Source organism: Leuresthes tenuis, unplaced genomic scaffold (genome assembly GCF_036924035.1).
Source record: "Leuresthes tenuis unplaced genomic scaffold, fLeuTen1.0.hap1 SCAF_18, whole genome shotgun sequence".
In the NCBI taxonomy this organism is placed as follows: domain Eukaryota; kingdom Metazoa; phylum Chordata; class Actinopteri; order Atheriniformes; family Atherinopsidae; genus Leuresthes; species Leuresthes tenuis.
The window spans coordinates 6,259,694-6,281,740 of NW_027325372.1; the positions used below are offsets into that span (position 1 = coordinate 6,259,694).

Here is a 22,047-nt window from a genome sequence, read left to right on the forward strand (position 1 = left end):
AACAAATGCAGGAACTCTATCTGTTTCTGGCATTTAGGGCAACTTCAGCTTCCTTTAAAACAGTTTCAAGTTCAATCATCAGCTGATGATACACATGTTTTTAGATTTGAGAAGAAAAGTCTCCCATCCACTCACATACAACTCCCTAATCTGCACAGCCACCCAGAACTATTCTCTATGTTCTATCTATGTTTGTCAATTTGACATGACTTTAAAGGTGCTAACATTTCAAAATATAGAATAAACTATTTATTTAGGCCACTGTTTAGATCCACAAAATCCATCAAGTTATAAGAACTGTAGTTTCAAAACATCTATCACGAGTGTCCCTAAAAGAAAAAAAGAGTTTTTAACAAAGTAATTATTCTATTATGCAGCATTATAAACTAAATGTTACAAAAAGCCCTCTCTAAAACCAGGAATAATCATTTTTATGCTCATTTTTTGTGTATAGACAACACACTGATTGAGGTAAATGTTAATGAGTGTTTTATGTAACTGCTGGCAAGAAAGTGAATGTTTCCCAAATTTGAAACATTGAGTTAGGACTATGGATGAGATATGATTTCTGGAACAATTTGATCAGATTATTCAAGATGAGTGTCGGTTGTCACAGAGACTTGTGATGAATAGGGTGGACCAACCTTTTGAGTTTTGTTTGGTCACCCTTGAATGCCTCACTGCAGGGAGTGTTTGAAACTGCATGCATGGCTCTGCATCAGCAACCTGTTATCACACAGTAACAAACCACAGCTGAATTCTGCATCTCAACATGTTTTGGCTTAACTGTGGTGTTGCATCACTCTGATGAAATGAGTGTGGGTTTAGTCAGATACTAAGAAAGATGCTCCATGAAGGGTTTTCTGAAATTTACACCACTCATTAGAAACACAGGTAGACATAATTACGATAGGAAATTCTATTTTAACAACTTCACAGCGAGTGAAAAGGCTTCACCACATGCTTCCAAAGCATTCTGTGGAGTCCACTGTGTTGATTCTCGCCATATGTATCCATCAGCAAACACTTAAACCACAGAAAACCCTGCAGGAATCATCTTTAGCTTTTTAAATGCATGACAGTGTTCATCTTTAATGTGTGTTGAGGTTGAAGGTCACACAGCAGCCTAAGCGGCACTGTGCAGCTTGCAGCCTGCAAAGACGTCATGTGAGTAACGGCTGCATGTTGTAATCATTCTTCTGTCTGTGTGTGTGTGTATTTGTACATCTGTGTGCCCACAATCCAATCGTCTTATGATTTTTGTTCTTAACCAGCACAGCATTATGGTGACTACTGAGCCATGTTCACAAATACTCAAAGCAACAACAACAAGGAGTCGAAGCTTTAAGTGCTGCCAAATACCGGAGGTGGTATCAGTGTATGAGCCTTAACCACACATGAATATTACATAAAGGACATTGAACTACTCAAATTATTTCAAGTATTTACTTCTTTGTCACACTTATAAGAAAACTGAATATCTTCATGTATCGGGCTGTCGTTCACACAAAATATGACATTTTGTCCCTGGGCTGTAAGTATGAAACTGTAGTAGGAATTTATTCTGATTTCTGGCTTCTGTAGACAAAAGAGAATAATTTTTAGTTGCATATCTCTTGTAAAGCTTTACCTCATAAACTTCAAACATATGATTTGATATAGAAAATACTTTTCAGTTGAATTGAATTCATCGTTAGTTTTAGTCTTTTTGTGAGATTTGTTAGATGGAATAAAAAATATATTTTTAACAGTACTTAGCCCAGACATGCACTGACACAATCATCCTTTCCTGACTTTTCTTCTAGATTATGATCTTCCGACACCTCTTTTTTGAACCACAGGCTTCACTGATTTAATACAAACTCTTATAACACAAATCACCTCTACATAGCAACTAAAAGCTCCTATGCAAGGCAGAATTTGTTATATATTATGCACGTTTTAACTTCATTAAGTATCATGAAACCTTTGATATTAAAGATAAGACTTGAAGACATTAAATTTATTTTACTTGACAAATTGAATGTCAGCTGATGAATAACAAATCTAATTCTTGCTGTATAGAACTCAAACATTGTTGCTTATTCTAACTTTTAACTTGAAGCTTTGTGTCAAGAACTTCCTTCTAACTGCTTTAAGTATTATTACTCTGTAACCTCATGGCTTGGTAATCTTTGGTAACCCTTGTCTCTCCATGTCTCTTGCTCCTTCCTTCTTCTCCAAACCCCTTCTTCCCGCTAACCAAATCAAAACCAAAAAAAAAAAATCTCTCCAAAACACTTTTTCCTGTGGTGGCGGGGTCGTCCATCTTTGTGTTGGGCTTTCACTGACTGTCCACCTATCTGACTGGGTGCTGGTTGGCTCATTACCTGGTTGGCTGGCAACGTAGAAGGTGAGGATAACACTGATGGTGGCGCTGTCCCCCCAGTCCAACTGCCGTCCAACGTCTTTCAAAACTACGGTGAGGTCGAGGAGGATGACCCATACCGCTACTACCAACCTAACTACCCAGCCCCGCAACCCGTGTCACCCGATGACCCTGCGCTTGCACTTGACGACATTGAGCTGAGGTCTCCTGGTGTGCACCGAAGTTCCCGGAGCGTAGCTGCGGAAGAAGAGAAAGTTGGGCCCAAGAGGAGACTAAAGAGAAGTGGGAAGATGCTGCCTGGACTAACTAACTGAAAGGAGACAATTGGAGGACAGAGGGCTGCTTGCTGTTTCTGATTGGGCGGCTTGGAGCCGTTATGAACTAATCAACAAGTGCCTGATGTAGAGGATTTCTTATGGACATTGTAAAGGAAACGGGATGGGGTATGAGGATGGGACTATTTTAACTCATCTATGCTATTGAATTAAGTTCGAGAAAACAGATTTATGTAGTTTTATCAATTTTTGACTCAGTTTTCAGTTGTCGTTTTTTTGTTGTTGTTTATTTGTCCTTTTGTCCCCCCACCTGGTTGGTTAAGTGCCTCCTGATGGTCAAACAAGTACTACAACCTTGTATTTTTTCATCTTTTTTTTTTTATACCTTGTACTTGAAGGTCCCATGGCGAACTGCTGAGCATCACCGTCATTCTCATCTTTTAATCCCTCTTAGTGTTGGAAGGTTTTACTTCAGCCGTTCATTTTTTATCGTTAACCAGTAAAAATGTGATACCCTAAGTTACAAAATACATATTTTCCTGAAATAGATGTAATGTGGTATGCTGTCCTTGTTTGCATCACGTTGTGTTATTCTAACTTCCGTCTTTTGGTCTAGAAGGCTCCTAAACTTCAGAACCAGGCATTTTGTCTGACTTATGAACAGTTATTTATGTAGTTTTGCATGTTTTTTTGTCTTCATTTGTAGTATTTGTGATGTATTATTTTCTGGTCTCACAGAGCCCAAGACACATTTTACTGCTACACCTAAAGGATTTGTTTCATTAGCAGTTATTGTTACAGGATGAAGCTTTATCTGATGTTGCTCTGTGTTTGAGAAGGCGGATGAAACCTTAAGTTTTAGAATCCACACAATGATAGTTTACTTCATGAGAGCGAGATTGCGTTTGTGTCTAAATGTGTTTTGCTTCTGTTCAGTTCTGCCAACAGAATCTGTTGGGTGGCACGGCGACGGATCAGTTTCAGTCAGTGAAGCAGAAAGCAAATGAAACAAATGCTGTTTTATTTTTAACATCTGTTTCTTACCCTGTAGTTTTATATCATATTCTGTTTCCCTTTTTCTTAATTATTCCTTCAACTCGTCCTCTTTCAAGGTGCAAGTTGTATTATTAGCCTAATTCAGACTAAAACTGACGCCATCTTTTCCAGGACAAAACTGGAGGATTTGCCTTGGTTTTTTTGTTGTTTTATGTAGAAACTAGAAACCGACTTGATGAAAGAAACTCAACTCACTCAATCTGGACTTGACATTACTTTAAATTAATTTATGTTTTTGAGTTATTGAATTAGTTTATTGCTTATTACCCATGTTAAATTCCTTTTTTTGGAAGAGGGTGCATTTATTCACTCCTGGAAAGGATGTTTTCTCTTTCAGAGTGAATAAATTGAGCCAGAATTTTAAGCACACTTTCAAATTGTTCAAATCTCTTCTTAGTTCAGTCAGTTCAGGAGAGCCTCTAACCATGATGTTTGAAAAATAAAATCTAGAAAATAATTTAGTTTTCACTTGGTGGTGTTTTTTTCTCCAGAACAATTGTGAAGGTTGCTTTTGTCTGTGTGTGTGGACTGGAATATGTGTTGGTGTTCCTCAGCAGGAGATGTGACTGTAATGTGAGGTTCTTATTAAACTTCATCTGAGCAGGAAGCTTTCAGGTGAGCATTGATGTCTTTTGAAGATGCAAGGTGCAGGAAACTGATTGGAAACCTGCAGTACAGCTGGACCCACTGGCTCAACCTCACAGCTCTGCTTTAAACTCTTATTAAGCTTAGACCAGGTTTAAAATATACCAACATCTGAGTTACATTACTAGTAGGAGGGGAAACTACTCAAATGTGATGTGTCTGACTTGACTTCAGTATTACATCTGACCCACAACTGTCACTGAAATTAATACTTAAAGATGGAAGGTTAAAGTTTACATATAAATTTGTTTTCTTAGTCAATCCAAACTGTTGTTGAACCTCAAACCTGAATGTTTAAAGTGAACATGACATGATGTTTTCAGTCATTTAATTCTTAGTCTTGTACATCTCAGCGAGCACAACATAAATAATCTGATAAATGGTTTTTGGAAATATTTTGGATTTTACAGTGTAGATAGTATAGTAACAAACAGAGACCTTTGGTTTACTTTGTACATTACAACTGTCTTACTCCACACCAACAAATCTGACCAATTTGTTTGTTACCCACCCAAATTGGGCAGCGAAGGCATCGCATACAGCTGTAGCAGGGGAAGAAAAATACACAGGAAATGAAAAGATTAGTCCTTTACTGCCTGAAGGTAGAAGGAAGATAAGAAATCAGGCACACCTGTAAGCAGCAGGTGAGAGAAGAACCAACAAAGGGAACCTGGAGCAGCAACATATACAGGAGGCAGAGAGGTCAAAAGAAAAGACGAGTAACAAATTCTTATCCAGCCTCTGAACATATTTGGCAACCATAGTAATATGTACCTCAAAACATGAAAGAATAGAAGTTGTTCATGACCGGGCCGGATTTTGAAAAGGACCTTCCTTTCCAACCCTCTTTGATGGAATGTGGGAGTCAAACTGGTCCCTGGAGCAGATCTTGGTGACCCTGACCTGAAATTAAGATAAGTCTGCTTTGTTCAACTCTCCTATTTTTCCTCCGGTTGTCTTGAACTGAGCTGTAAAATACACACATTCACACACACTGTCACTTTTCCACCTGCACAGCAGGTGAACTGAGCTGTTCCAGTCACAGCTGCATACAGGAATCAACATCATAGTTTGTTTGATGATGATTTCACATTTTGATATAAGAATTCCTTATTAAGAACTTTGAGTACTTGCCAATAATCTGAAGCTCAGTTTTTGTGGTCACTTAACTAGATTTGGTGTTAGCTGAATTTAAACCATGTATTTTCTTGGTGCTCCTGTTGTTTTGGGTTTCTGTTTGGAAAAAGGAAAATAGTTTGAAAAAGCTTGAGTGATGGTGATTTGTTTAGCATTTTTTGTAGTGTGTGCTTCAAGCTGCCGGGGTAAACTCTTTAGCCTAAAATATAACTGCAACAGGATGAGAGATGACCCTTAACTCCCTCTGTTGCCCAACAACGTTTTAACTATCAGGGTTACGGCCTCGCTACACAAACAAATCGACATCAGGCCCATGAATTGACTGAAGTGGAGCCACCATAGTTTCATCATAAATTTGGGGAGATTTGAAGAATTGCATGTTTATCTCAAACTAGATTTTGGATAGTGACAGTTCTATCCTGGATCATGCCTTAAACCAGTCTATTTCTTCCTTTCTCTGTTTCCACGAACACTTTTATTGCACCATGAACATGTTTAAGAATGCTCAAAATTAACTGTGTAGCCTAACGTGCTTCATACTTTGAAATCAAGCTGTGAGCAGAGAGCAGTGGTTGGTATGGCATGAAAATAAAAGGTGTGAGAGGACGGATGTCTCCACATTGACACTCAGACCATGTCGGCCTCTCAGGTTACATTGGTTAAGTTATCATGCTGTCTGCACTTTAAAGCAGTTCATCATATTCTGAAAATGTCATACGAATTTGAGCATAGATGATAAGTTTGAAGATGACGATTGCTGCATTCTGTTACTTTTTGTGTTTCCTACAGCATCTTCCAACAGAACATGTAGTTTAAACAGTGAGGTGAATGTCAAACATCAAAAACACACGTTAAGGAAAGATTTCTGGTTCATGTTTGAATACATTAACTGTGTTTGTCAGAATATTGTTTAGTTTCACAGATTTCTGCTTTAATGTGATCAAAATAATATCTGTATATTACCTAAATATTAACATTAAAGGTTATTTGTGCCAAGCAGAAGAACTAAAAATAAGCTCATTCTCAAGTGAACTTGCTGTATTTTCTCTCTGATGGTGAAATTCTCTTTATATTTAGCTTATTCATTGTGAAGTTTTCCTTATGCAAATGAAGCAGGAGGGCAACATTTCATGTAAATGTTGCAGAATGGGGACAATTTGTTTTCATGAACCAGTCTTCAGTTATAAACTCTGTGGGTGTTTCTCTGTTGGTTGATAAAACTCTGCAGCTGCTACAATGAAGTGTGTCAGACAAAAGTACAGATTAAACTAACTGTAGTTTCAGCCACAGCAGACTCATTAATAAAGCAAGAAAACAATGTTGTTGAACTAAAGAATCATGTTTCACATCTTATTTTAAACTTCCAACATCATAAATCAGTATGTAGCAAAAAGCTAAGAGGGACAGTGTGAAATGTAACATCCAACATGTGAAGAGGAAAAATAATGGAAGTTAGTTCTGAGTTTCATAGTTTGGTGTCTTTGCTCAGATGTGATAAACAGTTTGATCACTGCACACCACTTTTACATCAGAAAAGACAAATGTTATTTCTCACAGATCCAATTCTTATCATAATAAGTTGATGCTTTCGATTTCCCATCAGAATTGTAGAAAACTGCATAGTAATAGGAAGATGATGGTGCCGGTCCTGTTTCCCAGAACCTGTGGGAGAAACAAAACATCCTGTTCAGTTTGACTGAAACTCAAAATAATTTTCATATTCAGACAAACCTGACTCCCTCTATAAATGTTTCAAATGTTTTTTTTTCCTCATAATCATGAACAATTTTCACACATGTAAAAATAAAGGGGATTATGGGTTTGGACTGATGATGGATATATTATGAAATCTTGATGTAACACTCTAACTCAGCAACCATTCATTCATTTATTCCAGTAAAAGCTGTTCAATCTTCACATCCTCCAGAAATGTTTCAGCTCTTGCTGATCTGCTTCCTGCTTTTTAAAACCACTGCACATGCTCATTAGCATCTCTGTCTCTGAGCTCACTCCCCTCACCTGAAGACTTTTCACTGTGAACCATCACTGATCATCAAAGAGCCTTTAAGGTTATCAGCCACGAAATGTTCATGTGTTATTAATTCATAATAAATTAATAACAGCTGATCTTCTGCCTTTAGACCAGTTAATACAGCAGTTTCACACATGTAACACAGATAAATATATTAGTGCATTGATTAAATTCGTAAGCTATGTTACATAGAGAAAAATAAAGTTAAATATGTTATAAATAAGGCTAGAATTGTATTTCATGTATGTTGTAAAAGGTTTGAAATCTGTTTAAACTACATAGGCAGAAGTTAAAAGCAAACAATGTATAAAATTCTGTTGATATATTTTATTTCCGTTTTATTTTGAAAGCTAAAGGAAGTGAGAGCAGGTTTTGGAGGAGAGCTTAATACAGTGACGGGGAAGCAACGCACGAGGCAATGTGTATGCCGAAGGTTTGACTAATTAAACAAGTTTCCTGATTGTTAACCCAACGGTCGGTAATGGACACTTGTTTAATGTTTTTTCTTGAACTATTTGTGAACTATTTGTGGACATTTTCAACTCGAAGTCTGTCCTGCAGTTCGGTATGTTTTTTTTTTTTTTTTTACTTTGAGGCGGTTTAACACTGAGCCGTTAACATTCGCCAGTTAAGTGAATGCTGCACCGGAAGCCTAGTTTAGCTTGCTCAGCTTACTACGGGGACTGCCTCTTCATCATTCCGGTCTGGATGTGAAGACTAGTCATAACTAAAGTGTTAATAGACTACCAGAAGAGCGCCTTGCCAGAAAAGTGCCTTTGGAATATATATTTTTCCTTTTCCTTCTCCCGGACATTGCTCATTGGAGTTAAACCCTGGACCAGCAGACGGATGATTGCATCGCCATCTTCGGACGTCGTTTGGGTTTTTCCTCTTCGCCTGACCTGGAACCAGAGTCTGTATGCACTGAACTACTAAAAGCAGGTACTGCTTTGTTTGTTTATTTGCTCAGAGAGTGAAACGGCCATTAAGTTTTGGGCCTCGCCGCTCACGAGCTTCGCTCAGGCCTGCAACTTTCCAGTTTTAGAGCTGGATAAGTCGGCGGTGAGTGTGTTTGATTGGTGAGCGGGCCCCTCACATAGAGTTTAAGGTTTATAGGGAACACTCTGATTGCACATGTCGTTTTATGTGTTTTATTGTGTATGTTGTCTAGTGCAACACGTTCAGTAAACTGAGTTAATCTTTAACTTACTGTTTGGTTATTTTGCTTAGTTAAGAGTGTGTGAGTTGATCACCAGGTGTATTAGGAGGAAGTTAAGAGATGATTAAGTCTGATAGAGGGTGCATTTTATTTAAAGGTCAGCTATTTTAAAAGTAGTTAACATTTATTAGTCATTAATGCTACGCATAGGAATCTAGGGTCCCTTACCTAATCCAGAGGGTAAAGGTGGGCTACACACACATGAGTTTTTAGTGTTTGTCTGTGAGGAAAATGCTGTGTTAGTGGCAGGAATCTTTGTTGCAGTCAGTTTATCTGCAGGTAAACTTTGTCATCGAGCCACTCTTAATTCATCCTTCTAATGGTCTTATTCATTCTTTCTTTAATACTTTCTTTATTACAACAGCGAAGAAGACACCTGAATTCTCAAACAAATTCAGGTGAATAAAAGCAGCTCACAAAGTAAAAGGCACAAATTCAAAAAGCTGAACTGTTTCTACTGAACCACAGGGACTGTGGCTCATCACAGACTGCAGATCAAGTGTTCAAGTAGCTGTTCATTCACATCAATCTTTCAGAAGGGACTAAATTAAATGATGGGACAGTTTTTCAGCATGTTTTGCTGTTCTGCATTTTAACCCCTTTGGTTTCAAACAATGATTTTGATAACACTACAACAGAAACACTGTCTTACTGTTCTGTCAGCGGGGCTCCATCCACCCATTTCCATTCATATCCTGAAGACTGAAGTCCAATCCAGGACTCTCCATTCCCGTTCAGTTTACGGACAAATTCCTGTTGATGAGACAAAAGTAGTTTCTTCACTCAGAATTCTGTATATCTGTTGTAGTGATATCATATTGTGTTAATATCTGACAGAAAAATTCAATGTTTCCTTTTGCAGGTCTTCAACTCTGCACTGATCAGAAATATCTGAAGAACAACTTCATATCTTTTCATCTTTTTTACAGCACAGTTACATTTTCATAATAAAAAGTAGAAATTGGGCCCCTATATTTCCTTTGATATGTTTTCATCTTTTTAGAATTACAAATAATTATTCTATCATCTCTGATTATTCTGTTTCACTCATTCTAACCTTTCCTTCATTCTTGTTTATAAATATTTCTACATTTTAAAACAGAAAATTCTTCTTTTTTAACATCAAATTTACAGTAACTGAAACTAAACAAAGCTTTAGAACACAGAGACTGAAGTATTATAATATTTACACCTTGGAAATGAGTCAAGTTTCATGAGCTAAATCAAGGAAATGAACCAAACTGCTCAGATTATTGATGAATTCAGGATGTGAAACCATTCACCTGAAATCCATCAGGATCAGTTCAGGAAGCACACAGACTGACAGCAGGTCAAGAACACAAGTTACACAAAACTGGCAGTTCCATCAAATATCATACTGACATTAACAAGCACACTCACATGTTCCTCTTTGCTGTTTATGATCACCAGATCAGCTCCTCTTTCCTGACAGAGTCTCCTACTGTTGAACCAGTTTTTCTTCTCAGTGGATTTAAAGTAACAACTGCATCCGAATTTCTTCCATCCATCAGGACACCACTTCCCTTAATATCAAACAAGAGTTTTAAAACCTATTTTTGTGTCATTGAGTGTCAAATTAATTTGACTTTCAGGTGTTTTACTCAATTAAAACTTAATTCAAATCAAGTTTTCAGTCTCATTTGTAAATAACTGTTCCTAACAGGAATATACATACAGAAACATCATGAGACTCCATAAAACTATGATCATTCACAGTAAAAGCAGAGTTGGGTTACAGGTGCATAATGTTGGTGTTTTCTGTTGTTTTCAGTCTGTTCTCACCTTCAATCTTCTCCTTCAGCTTCTTTACTTCATCCTGTAGCTGACTGCTGTTGACTGTCATGACTTCAGAAGAACAATTGATAAAACAATGAAACAATCTGAAAACCTTCATGTTTACAGTGTGACATTTGAACCAATTATGTGGTTATTTAGTTTAAAACTTCTGAGGACTGAGACTTCTCACTCGAGCACCCGTACAGCAAAGCAGACTTTATGTTTCAATACTTTTTCTACTAAAACGAAACCAAACCATCAGTATTCTGACACTGCTGTCTGGGATTTTCAAAGGTTTCTGTGGCTCTCTGTTCTGGTTTGTGCTGGTCAGATTTCACCAACCTTTGTTAGCTAAAAGTTCAGCCTGCAGCTGACTCTACCTGTTGTTCAGTCTGCTGTTGTTCAAGTTTTAAAAAGGTAAAGTTTTCTGTCTCATTTGTAAGTAACTGTTCCTAACAGGAATATACATTGCCCAAAAAATTAAAGGAAAGCAATCTAAATAACACTATGTAACTCCAAGTCAATCACAGTCCTGTGAAATCAACCTTTTCAGTTAGGAAGTAACACTGCTTTTGGATCAATTTCATCTGCTGTTGTGCAAATGGAACGGACAACAGGTGGAAATGAGGGGCAATTAGCAAGACAAGCCCTATAAGGGAGTGGCTTTGCAGGTGGTGACCACAGACTATTTTTCTGTTCTCATCCTTGCTGATGTTTTGGTCACTTTTTCATTTTGTCAGTGCTCTCAGTCTTAGAGGTAGCAAGAGGCGGTGTCTCAACCCACAGAAGTTGCTCAGTGCAGCTCATTCAGAATGGCACATCAATGTGAGCTGTGGCAAGAAGGTTTGCTGTGTCTCTCAGCACAGTGTCCAGAGCATGGCTGAGATACCAGGAGACATGAAGGGGGGCGCAGGAGGGGAACAACCCAGCAGCAGGACCGCTACCTCCTCCTTTGTGCAAGGAGCAACAGGAGGAGCACTGCCAGAGCAGTGCAAAATGACCTCCAGCAAGCCACTAAAATGCATGTTTCTGCTCAAACTGTCAGAAACAGACGCCATGACGGTGGTATGAAGGCCCGTGCAGGGCGATTGGCATTTGCCAGAGAACACCAAGATTGGCAGATTCGCCATTGGCGCCCTGTGCTCTTCACGGATGAGAACACGTTCACATTGAGCACATGTGACAGAGTCTGGAGACTCTGTTCTGCTGCCTGCAACATCCTCCAGCATGACCGGTTTGGCCAGTAATGGTGTGGGGAGGCATTTCTCTGGGAACCAGGACAGCCCTCCATGTGCTAGCCAGAGGTACCCTGACTGCCATTTGGTACCGGGATGAGAGGTACTCTGACTGCCATTAGGTACCGGGATGAGAGGTACCCTGACTGCCATTAGGTACTGGGATGAGAGGTACCCTGACTGCCATTAGGTACTGGGATGAGAGGTACCCTGACTGCCATTTGGTACCGGGATGAGAGGTACTCTGACTGCCATTAGGTACCGGGATGAGAGGTACCCTGACTGCCATTCAGTACCGGGATGAGATCCTCAGACCCATTGTGAGACCCTGGGTTCTTTCTGATGCATGACAATGGCCATGTGGATGAAGTGTGTCAGCAGTTCCTTTTTGATGAAGGCATGTTTCCCAGACCTGAATCCAATCGAGGGACATCATGTCTCGTTCCATCTACCAACGTCCACGATTGCATCACTGTCCAGAAGTCGTTTATGCTCATGCATTTGGTAGAAACTTTTATACACTGGTAGACAGGTAGGGTAAGGGAGTCTTGCCTAAGAACCTATTGGAGGTAGCATCTTTCATGTACCTTTCCTGATTTGAATTCAGGTCACTCACATGAAAGGTGGCAATCTTACCACTACACTATCCAGTTCCAGTCCTATCCAGGTCTGGGAGATCTCTCAGGAAAACATCCGCCACCTCATCAGGAGCATGCCCAGGTGTTGTAGGGAGGTCAAAAAGGCACGTGGATGCCACACATTACTGACCCTCATTTTGACTTGTCTTGAGGAATTTCCACTGAAGTTGGCTCCGCCCGTAATGTGGTTTTCCTCTTTTATTTTGATTATGATTACAAATCCAGACCGCCATGGGATAAAAAATTTGAATTACATTGATCATTTTTATTTCATTTTGTTCTCGACGCATTTCACAATGTAATTAATAATTTTCAACTGGAATTTTTCATTCATTCATTTCACTGTTCCCTTTAATGTTTTACATACAGAAAAATCATGAGACACCATAAAACTATGATCTTTCACAGTAAAAGCAGAGTTGGGTTGCAGGTGTATAATGTTGGTGTTTTCTGTTGGTTTCAGTCTGTTCTCACCTTCAATCTGCTCCTTCAGCTTCTTTACGTCGTCCTTTAAATGGCTTTGATTTTTACTCAGGATTTCATAACTACCTTGTAGCTGACTGCTGTTGACTCTCGTGTCTTCAGAACAACAATGGAGACATTAAGGTTTATAATGTGACATTTAAAGTATTTGGTTAATTGATTAAAAACCTTTCCTACCTGAAAGTTCAGTCTGCAGCCGATTGATCTTCAAGGTTGCTAAAAGACAATCGACTTTGAATCAGTTTGCTTTAATCAAAAGAAATAAGTCAGTTAATGAGTACCATCAGTAATACCCACAGTCATTTAACAGCTCTGTGTGTTATCACTAGTACATATCTGCTGTGTTAGCTGTAGAATAAAATGTAGAAAATAAATAATTAGATGGACAGTATGACATAATTCAGCTTCAGTGAGCTGAAAGAGGGTGATGTGGAAATCATTATAAGATACTCCAGATGACATTATGTGATATGTGCTGGTCTCTGATTTCAGTGACAATACGTTTTTTGGAGGCTTCAACAGTCTGATTAACTCCAACCTGTCTGTGTCTTCTATTGTCCCACTGTTTTTATTACAATATTCTCTCCTTCTGTTTCCATAGGAACCATGTGCTTCTCCATCACTGATGCTGCTGAAACATCTCAACACACTGCCAACAACACAATATATTAAAGTCAAAACTTCAGATACAACTACCCATTCATTTTGAATGCAGTGCAGTGAGGTATGAAAAAAAAAAAAGTGACCACAAATGTTTCCACAGTGAGACACAGACCATGTCACCCTGTCAGGTGAAGTTCCTGAATATTGTCACACAGTCTGCACTTTGAAGCAGCTCATCATACTTTGAATGTGTCTCTCTTCCTCCTCTAACATGGCCTTTGTCTCCCAGATATGCCACCATTCTATTTCTATATCTTTTTATATATATATAGATAGATAGATAGATGTGTATATATATATATTTATATACACACATTCTTTTTACTTTTAATTTTGTGAAGAAATTTGTCTGGTAGAAGAAGTTCTAGGATTAGCTTGACCTGATGCATGCCCTCACAGTAAAAGAAGCTAATGTTGCTAATGTTCTGTTTGCTACCTTGCCATAAACACAGAGGAAACCAGCGAGCAAAGCCATTCTCAGAGGAAGATGACAAAAGCAAACATTGTGGAAAGTAGCCTTTGAAATAGTTTTCATCAGGCCCAGTCAGCCACAGCAGGCCTCTTATCTGAGACATACAAATGCCATTAACAACAAGACTGCAAGATTTATATGCAAAGATATGTGGTTCATCAATGCTGTTTGAGGATTTATGATGGAAGTGGAGCCACAATACTTCCATCATGAGTTTGGTGACATTCAACACATTCAAACCAGATTTTGGACAGTGACAGTTCTATCCTGGATCATGCCTTAAACCAGTGTATTTCTTCCTTTCTTTAACTGTAGATGTTCATGGTGCAGTAAAACATGTTTAAGAACGCTCAAAATTAGCTGTGATGACGTTCAATGTTTCATTCGTACTGACAGCATTTATAGACGGCTGCAATGCTGCAAACAGAAGTTCTTCACACTTTGAAAATAATCTGTGAGCAGAGAGCTGTGGTTATAGTGTGGCTTCAAAAAAAAAAAAAAAGGTGTGAGAGTTCAGATGTCTCTGCACTCACACTCAGACCATGTCGGCCTCTCAGGTTACACTGGTTAAGTTCTCATGCTGTCTGCACTTTAAAGCAGCTCATCATATTTGAAATATTTCTGTCTTTTGAAACATGGTGGTATTAAACACTGATTTGGTCAGAATGTGCAGCTCTTCCTCTTCTTAACTGAAATAATTAGTCACAAATTATCTCACAATCGTAGAACCAAATATCTACTAATAAATAATGACGACCTGAAACTTTTCTCTTCCTAATCATGCATTTTTAATCTCTAATCTTAAACATTCACGAATCATAGCAAATTAGAGAAGTGAAAGGTCTGCAGAAAACATCGTGAGGGTTTGGTCTCAAACTGTGGACTAACGCCTCCGTCCACCAGCTGCCAACCTCCTTGTAAGTTTTTGTGACCAAATAGGGTCAAACGTCTGCACTGTCACTGAGCAAAGGTTAAGCAGCGTTTCCATAACAACAGCAGAAGGATCTGAATGAAAATACCAACTGATAATTCTTCTGTGGAAAGCTGGAATTACTTTGCTTCTTGTGCAGGATGAAATTTCACCATCACACATTAAAAGTGCCCTCTAGTTCATGTTCTTACTTTGCTCTTGAACTAGCATGTGTGTATCTGACTGTTTCCTGTTTCTAACTGAAATATCAAGTAAGAACAGGAACCAAACAGAAGCATGAGCATCAAATAATTGTACATAAAATGTAGGAAATACTAAAGATGCAGCTACTTAGAACAGCCCACTGTTTTGTGCATGGGCAATTCACCTCCCAGCCACTTCTCTGCCAGTCTTTATGAGGTGGGAGGGTCCTCCTGATGTAAATTGGCTGGGAGAGGTCATTCTAAGTGGCTCCATGTGAAGATAGAAAATGTAGGAATACAAATCCTTACAGCGTAAAATGAATCCAGCCAGAATCAGAAGATACAGCACTCCCAGGGACGACTGGAAAACTCTAAAATGGCTTCTCTTCCCTGCCTGAAGGTTCTTCTGGTTGTGTTTTTCTGCAGCACCAAAACACGCAAAGATTCCACCATCAAGAATGTTTTGATGACATTTTCAATGCAAAGCTTTGTATTCTTTTCATTCACTTAATTGTGGAACATTTGGACCCGAATCATACCAACTGTTCCCATCAAGTTATCTAGAAATGGTTCAAACGAGTTTATCTTTTTTTGTGCTGTAGGTAAACAAACTAAAATGGATGATGATGTAACATGTTTCATACAACATGTGACTTGATAATGTTGGCTGATTAAATGAAACAACATATTTCTTAGTATTATCTTTGCGAAATCATTTTCAATATTTCCTGCTTACCAGATTTCTGTAAGCCAAGATCAGAGTGCTGCTCTCCATCATCTAACATCTCCACCTCGATTGGCTCTTCATCTCTTCCATCTTTATGGAGCCTTCTGCTATATTTCACTTTCAGATCTCTAGCAGCTTCAATTTCTGCAGACATCTTGAGGCTGAAAACTGACTGACCAGCCTCCAATGTCTCTGTTTCTCTCTCTGAGTTGTGCAGCTTTAAGCAGAGACTATTGAGGAAGTAGCAGCACACACCACAAACGATGGTGTTATACATATAGGCATGAAACATCATTTATAAAAATAGGTCAGTGTCCAATCTTTTGACTGAGACTGTCTTTATTTAAATTCAAGAAAGTTTTTTTTTTCTTTTTATTGATATTAAAACTTGTGTTTATTTAACATGATTGAGCCAACTTGAACTTTTCAAATGCCTCACTAATTTATAGTGTGAAAGTTTAATAATGTTCAGAATAAATTATGAAGCACAACCACTGACAGTAAACAGAAGGGCTCACTTTCTAAGTTCAGCTGTGAGCAGGAAGCAGTGGTGATGTTTCCACCAGCTCAGATTTGCAAATAGCAAATTAGAGAAGTGAAAGGTCTGCAGAAAACATCGTGAGGGTTTGGTCTCAAACTGTGGACTAACGCCTCCGTCCACCAGCTGCCAACCTCCTTGTAAGTTTTTGTGGCCAAACAGGGTCAAACGTCTGCACTGTCACTGAGCAAAGGTTAAGCAGCGTTTCCATCATTAGAAAAAGGGAACGTTAGTAAAACATAGCTTTTGTACAAAGAATCCAGTACAACATTCACAAAGATAATATACATATGTATATATTTTTAAAGTTATTAATTCCACAGGACACAGGCTCCATGACAGACAGATGCATCAGAATTTTAGAAGTATTTGACCTTTTGATCCAGCAGAAGAAGTTCTAGGTTCAACCAGCACACCATTCACGAAAATATATATTTTTACAAGTTATTAATTCCACAGGTACTTTGTGGGGGCAAAACAACATGTTGTGGTTCTGTAGCTGTGTGTTGGTTTGCTGCTGGGCCACAATAAAACAACTGGCTTACAGTCTAAGATCTAAGATGTAGTAACTCTTAATTGTAGTAACTCTAAAATGACTGACTGGCTACAGTGCAAATAGTATGTAGGTAATATATAAAGACAGTTTGACAAAATGTAACAGATCCATTAAACTCTTGAAGCAAGAGGTATCTGCAGTGCCCCACATGTTATAATTACAAAATAATAAAGTAACTGTTTTTAACCGAGAACTCTCAGATGGAAACTATATCATCAGTACTTCACAGATATACAGCAGTCCTTTCAATTTATGAAAAAAAAATCATGCAGATTAATTTGAAGGTATTGCATTTTATCTTACAGTGTATGGACAGGCTGATGGTCCCAGCTAACACCCCAATGCACAGCACTGCCACAATGCACAGTGTTCCTCTGGAAGGATGGTTCTGCGTCTCTGGTCCAACTGAAGGAAAGATCATAGAGTAGAGCAAACATGAGGTGTTAATATGAGTCCTAAATTTCATTCACTGTTATAGTATCGTAACATCATGTCATTCACATACCTCCATCCAGGGACTGAACATTAGTGCGACTATCGGTGACATTGTCAGCACTCTCATAGATATTCACTTCCCTCTCTTCCCATTCTGCTTGGTCTTCTTCTTCCTTTTTGATGTATCTTACTTTCTTTGGTTGGGCGTAAATATCTGAGGACATCCTGAGAGAACTGAAACAGCTGGAAAGGTGCTGCACTTCATATGAGGTTCAGACCATGTTGAAGCTCTAAGTTGCTCTCATACAATATGCAGCACAACCTCACAGACACACTCTGCAAATTAAAGATGGAAACTATTTGTACTTGTGCGGCTGCTGGTGTTTCCTGCCCAAATCTTTCGGGGTGGTTTCCACGAAAAGACTTTGAGGAAGTTGTGAGTTTTAAAGAAGCACACATCTTTAGTTTTATTTAGTTTCTCTACAGGAAATCACCACATCTTTAGTTTTATTTAGTTTCTCTACAGGAAATCACCACATCTTTTTGCATGTCCTTGTCACCAAAAAAAACCCAAAACATGCACATCTTAACACTTCTGTTATTCTTTGCTAAAACAAATAAAAGAGATGAGCTCTCACTGATGATAGATTTTCTGTCAGCAGCAGCTTGTGTGTTGTGAGATGCCACATACACAGTTTGTATAAAAAAGGAAATGTTGATTTGACTGTTCAAAGCAGAAACAGAAAAAGTGTCTTAAGTGTGAACCTTAAAATCATGTTCTTTTGATGGCACAACAACAATTTAGGCACATTTTTGATATTTCAAATTCAGCCTTATTCTTCTTTGATCCTGTAAAATTGTTCTGAGTTGACACTTGACAGTTTTGGTGGCTTCTTGTGGTGTCTTTCATGGCAGTGCTGTGATATCCCACATCTGTAGGGAGAGCCAAAGAGCAAAAAGGTTTTTTTTCACCTTTTCTGTACAGTTTAGAAGTTTAGTTTAGTTTATTTGTGTTTCTACACACTTAAATGATCCTTTTCAGTTTATGTTCTTATCAATGATATTGTGAGATAGATCTGTAGAAAGAACAGTTTGTGGAAAGAAAGTTAAAGATACTTGCAAAGATTCAGATTCAAAACATCACTCTTAGATGGTACATGTTGTGCTACGAGGTCACCAGGACACTTAACATATCATCCTCTCACAAATCCAGTGCTTTAAGCCATTTTTGGTGTGCATCCACTTGCCATTTGCATCAATATATGCTTTGGAGCCAACCTCAGGGTTTACATTTACTCCTTTCTTGCAGGCCCTATTTAACAAACAACATACTGTTAAACACTGGTACTTTCTGGCCTTTTTCCATGTATTATTAAGAAACACTCGAAGCAAAATCTTAGCTCTCTCACACATCTGTTAAACAACTCAGTTTCTTTGTCTTGCAACTGGTTTAGTTTCACATCTAATTCAATAAAATAATTATATGAAATCACTGGTGCCCTCATGAGGTGTTACATGAGACTGCAAGTTCATCTTTATCTTTTAAGATTCCACATCAGATCAACTTCTGTGACATTTGATCTCTCAAATATAAAACCAAATACAACTTGAGGATGGGATGACAAGAAAGCAGTTCAGAGTATTTTAATTCTGAAGCCATTGGTACTGAAAGATCAACACTTATTTTTATTTTTATTTATTTGTTTTTTCTAATTAATTTCTACTGTCAGTTAGAAACTATTACCTCGATATAAAAAGGAAAATGATTAAGATTGTTTTTACATATACATTTGTTTTGATCCATCTATCCATTTCCATTTGGTTTTCCAGTGATATGTGTCTACCTCCAGACCAATCCAGGATTCTCCATGATAATTCAGCTTACTAAAAAGTTCCTTTGTAATTTTTCAAGGAGGAAAATTATATTCATTAAAGTTCTGAACTCATTTATGTAGCAGTAAAAACATTTTTCACATTTACACAATTTCTCTCTCATCTACTGTGTTTAAAGCCTGATATTAACCATGAAACAAAACTTCTACCAGTTTGTGCACCTTGGTACAGGACAGACATTGTAAGTCACACCAACTGGTCACAACCTTACATCCATTGACAGGTGAAATGAATAAAACAGAGTATGAACAGGATTCTGATCCCCACAAACAGCAGGAGACAGACGAGACCCAGAAGAAGAGCTTCTTCGGGTAGCTGGAAGTGAGTGTGCACTCAAACGAGAAATAAAAGACACAATTTGATTTGAAACATTTAAAGAAGAAAAAAAAAACTCCAAAAAATGCGTTCAAGAGGAAACATGAAACACTGAAAATAAACTGATCCAAACATACAGGGAGGAGAACGCTCACTAACAAAAAGTGCAAAAACAATCTGTCTGTGGAAGAAAGAAAACAGTGGAGTAAGTAATGTATTCAGCAAAGGGTGGTCCTAAAATCACTCGGTTCGGATTCTGCTTTTCAACTTATTGGTTGGGGGCAGGAAGACATCATGGCTCGCTTTGTTTTAGACTCTCCCTCAACTTCCACCATGTGGTCCAAACACTGCTTCTGTCTGCTTTGGAAATCAAAACTTTTTTTTGCAGCTTTCACAACTTTTGATAAGAGGAAACCTTGTTCGATCTTAACGTTGGAAGCAATTGAAGTTCTTCTTATTGTCTTAGTTGGATATTCAACTTCAAACAATGTTCCAACCTGTTTTTGCTGAGAACTCAGAAGTTTTTACTTCCAGGTTCAAAAGGAATGCACCAAATACAGTTAATTTCCATTCTACTCTTGAGAGGAATCCCGCCTTATCTCCAGCTGACATTTATAACTTAGAAAGCCATGTTGCATGGCAAAAAACAACTGCACAAATCATGTCTGTCTGTACAAATAACAATGTCTTCATTTTTCCCTTCAGACCAGTTCGTTCAAAAGTTGTAAAAGCTCATTCAGCCATATAAATGTTGGATTCTCAGTATTTCACAGATTATATTTCATGTAATTTGCCCCTGGTTCACAAAACAGATTATTATTATTAACATAATGTTAATAAGAATGCAGGCTGTGCTAAAAAGCTGCATCTGTCACAGCAGCTAAATAATAAAAGATGAAATGAGAGCTGAAACAAAGCACACATTTAAAAAATATGCAGAGTCGAGAGCTTTATCATCATTTTATGAGTAACCAAATGATTTTGCACAAATTATTAGTGAACTGTCCAATATTTGATATTTACCTCCCTCCTGCCACAGCGGATCAGCCTGAGCGCCTGAGAAACTGATGACACTCTCCGTTGTTTTGCACTCCTTTGCTGTATCTCACACTCCGAGAGAAATCTGGGTCCACGTAAATGTCAGAAGAACTGAGTCTTCTCTTTTCTGTTTCACCTCAGTGGTGTACTGCAAAGGAGATTTGCTCTAATATTTTTTCTACTAAAAAACAAACAAAACCATCAGTATTCGGATGCTGCTGTCTGGGATTTTCAGGTGGCGGAGGCTCTTTTCTGTTTGTGCTAATCAGATTTCAACAGGAAGTACTGAGGAAGTTGATGCAGGAAATCATACACACCCTGCCAGAGTTTTATCGCTGAATGGTAAAAGTCACTTTACCATTTGAGCAATTTCTTTTTTTCTAAATCCTAATTTTTGCCATTAAAAGCCTCAATCAAGCATTAAAAGATGTTAGTTTAACCTATTTAATAATATTTGGATATATTAGCTTTTTCACTTGATATTTTGTGAGTGCTTTTCCAGGTTTGTTGGTGTTATTTAATGTCATTCTGTTCTGAAAATGTTAGTTTTGTTGAGTAAGAAAAGGCAAATTGTACAATATAAGAGATACATCTAAATGTGCTGGTTTATTCTGTTTTTCCTCATCGGACCTAAATCATTTTGAAGTAAAGTGACAGCAACGTTTCATACTGAGCACAATGTTTGCTGCAAATGTGACAAGCTGAACTCTTATCTCTGATCACTTTTTTTATTCTAAGTTCACAGGAAATTACACTGAAGAAGCTTCAAAGATCCACCTGAAGTTTAAATAAATGTGAATCAAATCAAAGAGGCATTTGATCTAGGTTTGAGTTGATGAATGTAAATGAGAACATAAATCCAACCCTGACTAGAATACTGCAACAGGGTTTTTTTGTCTTTATTTTTTACTTTATAAGTTTTCTAAGTGAATTTATGTTAGATGAAATAGAGGTTGACAGGAAGCATAAAGGGATTCAATACAGTCAAACTGTTGATGTTTCTATTGCCATATATCTTAAACTTGACTTTACTCATTGAGCTGTTTCGTCCAGTTCGTCATTCGTCCAGTACTCCTCAATAGAATCTGGATTGTTTCTGGATCATCAGGAAACTCCACATGACCAGTCACAGCTGGTGTGCATCTTCTTTGTTTCCTGTCTCTCTTTCTCTTCAGGGTCTGTTGGAGATGCAGGTTTACCAGAACCTCAGGGACCCCCTGCCAAGTGGGCGCTCCATCGTTGGACCTCCTGGTAGGACACTTGGCAACTGTCTTCAACTTCTCTGTCTTATTCTCGTCACCGGAGCTCGAGGATCCCCAGGAAAAACAGCCCCTCCAGGGAAACAAGGAGAACTGGGACCACCGGTGAGCCTAGAGATAAGGAAACAGAGCTGTCTCTTCTCATTCACCCCT

The 22,047-nt window shown here is 38.2% G+C and overlaps 2 protein-coding genes across 6 annotated transcripts in view; one reads left to right on the forward strand and one right to left on the reverse strand.

The window, feature by feature from the left end:
- LOC140274516 (collagen alpha-1(XIV) chain-like) overlaps positions 1-4,156 on the forward strand; it is a 125,659-nt gene extending 121,503 nt beyond the window's left edge. For 3 of the 5 annotated variants that reach the window (XM_072369808.1, XM_072369810.1, XM_072369812.1), the window contains one exon: positions 2,390-4,156. In XM_072369808.1, coding sequence (XP_072225909.1) covers positions 2,390-2,682 — 293 coding nt within the window. In that variant the 3' untranslated portion in view covers positions 2,683-4,156. Of the gene's footprint in view, positions 1-1,106; positions 1,193-2,389 lie in introns of those variants that run through there. The other 2 variants (XM_072369809.1, XM_072369811.1) reach the window with 2 other exon arrangements.
- A 1,902-nt stretch (positions 4,157-6,058) lies between these two features.
- Positions 6,059-17,716, reverse strand: LOC140274518 (uncharacterized). Its single transcript, XM_072369813.1, has 8 exons — positions 17,460-17,716; positions 17,258-17,359; positions 13,063-13,101; positions 12,877-12,981; positions 10,536-10,598; positions 10,134-10,276; positions 9,385-9,485; positions 6,059-7,143 (listed from the first exon to the last, which is right to left on the reverse strand). The coding sequence occupies exons 1-8, from the start codon at positions 17,611-17,613 to the stop codon at positions 7,026-7,028; spliced, it is 825 nt and encodes a 274-aa protein (XP_072225914.1). The 5' UTR covers positions 17,614-17,716; the 3' UTR covers positions 6,059-7,025.
- Between the last annotated feature and the right edge of the window lie 4,331 nt (positions 17,717-22,047).